A 6,891-nucleotide genomic window follows, 5' to 3' on the forward strand; every position below is an offset into this window, starting at 1 on the left:
TGCTAAGTCCCCCCTATTATTATGTTATCCTTCTTTTACTCTTTAAAATAAAAAAAAAAAATGATGCCCACTGAACTTTGTTTCTAGTACCGTCACCCACCGGCTCTGCAGATTTTCCTAATGTAGTTCTACTTTGCCTTTTTGTACACTACTTATAATTTTCTAAATACTATATAACCTCCCCCTTTTCTTGTTGTTGGCTATCTGTCTTTTGAGCTTTCAGCTGCATGAGGATAAGAATCTTTCTCAGCTTGAGTCACAAAAGCATTCTAAGTACCTAGGACAGTGTCTGGTCACATAATAAGTATACAATTAAATATTTACTGAATAATTCAGAAGATTTCCAACTAAACACTAGGTAGATGGCAGTGTTTATACCCATACAAAACAATTACACACAATTAGGCATTATGTAAGTATTAAGAGTTAATTATTATTATTTTCAATAAGGTGTCTAAATAGGTGACTGCAATATTAGAAAAGGAAGAATGAGCACATTACTGTTGTGATACTTATTAAAAAATTATTTTATATTTATTCCAATGGTGGTGAAACAAACTTCAAAATCTGGGTTAAATATCAAAAATCGAACACATTTTCATCATAGATTAAAAGCATGGTTACAAAGTTAGTAGACCACTTTCATCTGTATGAATAAAATTTCATGACATTATTACTTTAGACATACTTCATAATAAGCAAACAGCCCTCATTCTAAGGCATTGCAAAGAATTCCCCAAGTCCCTCAGTACAATTCTTCATTGTAATTATGATGATTGTATAAACTAAATGGTCACTTAAAAAGTATGTTCCGAATTCTCAGTACACGTTCCCTGCTCACTACTACCATGTGATGCTCTACCACCCAAGTTACCATCGGAGGCCTCCCTATTTATGCTATTCTTCCTGATGCCTTAGCTACCTACTTGAGGATTTGATATCTTATTTTCTTTTATCTCTTGTATGATCTCTATTTTCTCTAAATATCTAAAGAGTAGATTTGGTTAGCTTGAAATATATCCCATCATAATCTCTTTGTTAAGTGTTTGAAAGTCTTACCTTCTTTGAAGAATATGATAAAAATAGTTGGTAAGTTTCACTTGTGGGATATGAAAATTGAAAACAATTTGAGACCTTTTCTTGATCCAAAGAGTTTGTTTTCCAAGAAGTTTCTTCATTTTTGCTCATATCTACCACAGTGGGTGTAACTTTTAGAGCTAAAGTAAAACATGATATTTGTTCTTGGATGATACTTTTGAATGCTTGAATCTGTTCTTCATAATATTCTGTTCTGAGATTTTATCAACTTTGGTCCAAAAGAGTATAACAAAGCATTGTTAAAAAACAAGTAAAACTCAAAGCTTTATCTGAAAGATAGTACGGAAAAGAAATTAAGAGGGAAGATGCTGGAGTCAGATTGTTAGGGTTCAGAACAGTAATTTGAGGAAACTACACAATAACTCTCTGTGCTTCGTCTGAGTTGTGATCTGAAAAATAGGGATAGTCCTCGCACTTATCCTAAAGGTCACCATGAGGATTCAATGAAGCAATTCACATGAAGGGTTCAGAGCATAGCAAGCTTTCAAAGTTAATATATTAACAATCAAGAGCAAGTTGCTGAACAGAAAGTTGTATACTCCCATTTGTATAAAGAAGAAAGTAAAAGAACAAAGCTAACACTGAAGGCTTACAGGTCACACACTGTTTAAACTATTTTACGCATGTTAATGATTTTAAGTATAAAGGGTAGGGCATGAGCCACATTCAAACATTGTTCTTTTAACCTTTATACACTATTATCTGTCACAAAAATGCTTTTATGTGCATTAAAAACTACTAGAAATGTAGGCAAGATGCTACAGTGCTTGTTGAGAGGGGAAAAGGTGACATGGAATCCAAGGAGCAGCAGATTTACTTTTCCTCCCACATTTTTTTTATTTGAATTTTTAAAAACATTTAACAATATACAATTGTTACAAAACCCTAAATAACCTAGTTAAAATTTCAAAACTTTTAATGAAAACATTCTTTGCCAACATGACTATAGGCCGGTATTGATGTGTTGTGGTTTGAGTATGTCTCCAAAGTTTCATGCCCTGGCATTTATAGGGCAGAAAATCTGACTACGGTTAGGTGTTTAGAGGTTGAGTGGAGCATATGAGGAGATTAGGATTAGATACATTTAAGGTAGAGAAGAGCCCAGGGCCTCCAGAACAGGGAGCCAGCAAACATCTTTTCCTTATAGCTCACCTGCTCTGTGGTATTGTTTTATTGGCAATAGAAAATGGACTAATATACAGCGGGAAGGTAGTTAATATCGGTGTTTCAGTTCCCTTTTCAGACAGCTTCTAAAATAGATGTATATCTTGTCTAACAATGGAGAAGGGACCCTGTTTCTTCAGTCAGAAGCATGGATTGCATTCAGGAGCAGGTACTGGGTGGTTATTATGCATGGGGAACATAATTGCCAATGGAATATGTGTATGTGTGTATATATATATACACACATCCTTTAAGTCTTAAGATTTTCTACCTAAATGTCCAAGGTAATCATGAAGAATAACCAGCCATTGCGCCTTCTCTACTCAGAGCCTTTGCATCTTCCACTGGCTTAGGTATGGAATTTCTACGGTCTCACAGCAAGTTCCTTTCTCCCCGACTGTGCTTCAGGCATGATGCCAACTTTCGGTTTTCCACAGTCTGTGCTTCTTCTTATCACAGGGCACTTTTATCCTGCTTTTACTTTCTGGACTGTTCTGTTACTGTCTTCTCTCCCTCATACCGTAATAAGAACATTGTGCATCTTCACACACCAAGAAAAAACACCCCCCCCCGGCTATATTTATTCCTATTTCTATTTCAAGTCCCTGGCTTAAATATTACTTCTGTAGGAAGGTTACTTCCTATAGAAGATTACTTCTGTAATCTCACAGACTTATAAATCTTTGTTGTTGTTATAAGCTTGTGAGGGTTTTAAAATAAAAAGAACACTACTTTTCTTAAGATTTCTTATTAAATAGACATTTAGATAGCAAACTCCAAAAAGTCAAGGATCATATTTGTCTTATCAATTCAGTGCTATTGTCTTACTATTTAGTAAAATGTTCACTAAGGAGATACCCAACAAAAACATATTGAATTTAATATGCAGTCTATAATAGCTAATAGTAATAACTAATATTAATTTTTTGGGTACTGGGGATTAAACCCAGAGCCTTTGTACTGAGCTACATTCCCAGTCCTTTTTTATTTTTTATTTTTGGGGTGAGACAGAATCTCAGTAATTGTTACTTTGCCCAGGCTGTGCTCAAACTAGCACTGCTCCTGCCTTTGTCTGCCAGAGTGTTGAAATTACAGGAACAAGCCACAACACCCAGTTTATAACTAGTATTTATTGAATGCCGGGTGATGTAGTCTTAGAGATTACACAGAAGAATGGTTTCAGGGAAATGGCAAAATAGGACTTTGTAGTACTCATATCCTTGCAGAAACATTAACTGAATAACTATGTACAGACACAGATATATTCACAAGAGCTGAGGAAGTTAGGTGAGAGATTACAATATATAAAAAAATAAGAAAAGATATAGCTGGGAGTGGTGGCACGCACCTATAATCCCAACACTCCGGGAGGCTGAAACAGGAAAATTGAAAATTTGAGCTCAGCCTGGGAAACTTACTGACTCAGCAAGACCCTGCCTCAAAATAAAAGTTTAAAAAAATGGCTGGGGACATAGCTCAGCACAAAGGTACTGGGTTCAGTCTCTAGTATGGGAAGAAAAAAGGAAAGAAAAAGAGAAAAAAGGAGGAAAGAAAAGTGGTCTATGGCAGAACATAAGCAGGACACTTTCACATTACATCTTTTACCTCTTTCCCTCTCAGCCCTAATGAGCTCGCTGTGCAGAGGGCCATCATCCAGATTAGACAAGGGAGTGAAGTCAATACTGATTTTACTTAGACCTTACTCAGTGAGACCAGTGGCTGGACAGTGCCACAGCTGCAAACTTCGGCCAGTTACTGAGGACTGAAGTTCCAGCCCCTCAGTGCCAGGCTAGAACCATAGCTACAGCTCAAGATGGACTCCTCACATCTTCAAACTCCAGGCCATCCTCCACAGATACCAGCTCCAGCCCCGCACACAAACCCCCAGGAACTGAATCTGCTCCTGTGAGCCCACTTTCTATGACCTTCTTAGTGCTAGGCTGGATTCTACAGTCCCAGACTCCAGGGTGAGATGTGGGGACTCAGGTTCCAGGTTCTCCCCACCACCAAGGCATCACCCAGGACCTTAGCACCAGCCCAGCTCCTGCTTACTTAGGACCCAACACGCCATAATGACAGCATCTATAGCCTCGGTTTCAAGCTCATTCCAGCACCAGGCTGGCTCCCATGGACAAGGCTCCAGGCCCTTCCCAGGTTTTAGACAGGCTTATTGCCAGGTTGGATTACATAGTCCTAGACTTCAGGTCCACTATACCATAAATCTCACTTCTACAGCCCCAGACTACAGCCTGCCACCTATAGATCAAGCACAAGCCCCATCCCAGTACTAGGTCAGCACCCGTAGAGCAAAGATCCAGACCAGTCCCATGGCCTCAGGAACCAAGACAGTACCAGAAGACTGAGTCTCCATGCTGGGCCCTGTGGTCACAGGTTTTAGTTCACAGTGGCAGGCTTATTTGCATGGAATGAGGCCCAGGATATCACCACAGACCCTGCCTCCAGGCTCATTCCAGTACCATCAGATCCCCAGGCTTATTTCAGTTCAATCAGCTTTTTTTCAAAAACTGAAAAAGAGACAAAAATTCATAATTAAGGGGTTGGAATATATCAATAATAAATAGGTTTCCAATTAAAGTCAGAGCACTTAATTATCTGAAGTAAATATTAATAGAGTCAAAAGGAGAGGTAGACTGCAATACGATAATAGTAGTGTACTTCAATATCCCACTTTCAACAATGGACAGATTATCCAAATAGAAAATCAATAAGGGAACATTGGCATTGAAATATACTTGAGACCAAAGAGATCTTACAAATGTGTCTAGAAAATTCCATCCAATATCAACAGAGTAAACATTGTCAAAGAACTCATGGAGCGTTTTCCTGGATGAGTCTCATGTTAGACTACCATCTATTGAGAGTTTTCTTTGTCCCAGGAATTGTCCTAAACATTTTGAGCTTGTTTGTTGTTTTTTAGACAGGTCTTGCCTTGTAGTTCATGCTGGCCTTGAACTCACTATGTAGCCCATGCTGGCTGCCCAAGTGCAGGGATTATAGGCATGCGCCACTATGCCTGGTTTACATTTTGCACTTATTAACATACTTAACTTCTCCAAAATTCTATGAAGCACGAGGCCACTATCCTCTTGTTTTAATTTTTAATAGCTACTCTACCCTCAGCTTTCTAAATCCTCCATTTTATTTGATGCTTCTCCTACAAATTAATGCAGTATGTTTATTTTCCTCTGTTTTGGTTTCTTTCTTATCATAAATACTCCTTACTTGTTATCCTAGTTGTTTTTTAACTACAAAATTGTGAGAAAGTATTATACACTTTTTCTAAATAAATGCTTTTTGAGTGAATAAATACCTACAAGCATAATTACATTTGTGAAAAACTAATATTTTTAATGAAGGCAAGAAAGTAATCAAATAAACATATAATTGGAATTACCATTAAAATTGGCAGCAACACTATAATCAGCAGCTTAGTAAACATTTCAAGTTGAGCCCATTTAGAGCATCTGGCAGCATACTGTTAGAAGTTATCATATACATGTTCATTTATTTGTTCTGTGTTGGTGTTTCCTGAGGGGTAAATATATAAACCTTCCCTATATCTATCTTTAAAAGAACTATGATCCACAAATCAGTCCAAATGGGTGGAAGTTGGGGGTCAGAAGAGGGGTTCGTGAGAGTATGCATGTGCCTTAATTAGCACGTTGGGTGTAATCATGAGGATAATGAGGGAGCCAGGGCGGGTGGGCAGAAACATGATCAGAATTTCATTTTAAATGTTCATGTTTTGTGGAGATGAACTTTGAAGGAACAAGACCATAGGAAATAGGCCAAGAAGGAGACTATTCTGTGTCCCAATAAGATGTTAACAGGCTAATCTGGGTCTGTAATAGTAGAAATGGAGAGTGGAGATGAAACTCAATATATTTAGGAATTAAGAGCTTGGCAAGGACTTGAAGACAGTATAACATCTGACCAATTGCCTAGTTCTGCATTCAGGTTCCCTGAGTTGGAATTATGGTAAATTTCACTTATCATGCACCTGACCTCAGGAAACCAAGTTATTTTTCCTGAATTTTAGATGGGAAATGATAGGAATCTAAGGCAAGAACAGTGGAAATGAAGAACAGAAGATTTAAGAGACATTGAAGCAGTAAACCTGGGGATTGAGCTGGAAATGTGTGCTTTGAGGAAGATAGCTCTGCCATGGAAATCTCTAGGAAGGTTCCTGGCATTTGAGTTTCATGATTAGGAAGATATTGTTTCCACTTATGGAGGCAGAGAACACAAGAGCAAGAAGCAGGGAATCGAGAGCAACTCTGGACATTAGCGTTAGGTAGGTTCACTGTGTGACAGCTGCGGACAACTGGATACACAGGTATTTAGCTGGGAAGGAGTCATGGGCTGGAAATGCAGTGTTTGTAAGCTATCAGAACAGAGGCGAAAAGTGAAGGCTCAGGAGGGAAAGGCATCACCAAAGGACAATAGAGAGAGAGGTTAGGGAAGCAGGATGGGAACTCTGGCAACGCCAATGTTTAAGGGCCTCCTCAGTAAAAAGAAGTCTAAAACAAAACTTGAGATGGACTTTGGGAAGGATTGGAAAATGAATGTGAGCCAGATAACAGAGAGCTGGAGAATATATTGAGATAG

The 6,891-nt window shown here is 38.3% G+C and overlaps 1 protein-coding gene across 1 annotated transcript in view; it reads right to left on the reverse strand.

Annotated features, from left to right (window-relative positions):
* C9 (complement component 9) overlaps positions 1-6,891 on the reverse strand; it is a 33,326-nt gene that overhangs the window by 12,138 nt on the left and 14,297 nt on the right. Inside the window, 1 exon segment of the mRNA XM_013514935.1 lies at positions 1,060-1,217. Within this exon segment, the coding sequence (XP_013370389.1) occupies positions 1,060-1,217 (158 nt within the window).

Source organism: Chinchilla lanigera, unplaced genomic scaffold, assembly GCF_000276665.1.
Source record: "Chinchilla lanigera isolate Chin_1 unplaced genomic scaffold, ChiLan1.0 scaffold00025, whole genome shotgun sequence".
NCBI classification, from domain to species: domain Eukaryota; kingdom Metazoa; phylum Chordata; class Mammalia; order Rodentia; family Chinchillidae; genus Chinchilla; species Chinchilla lanigera.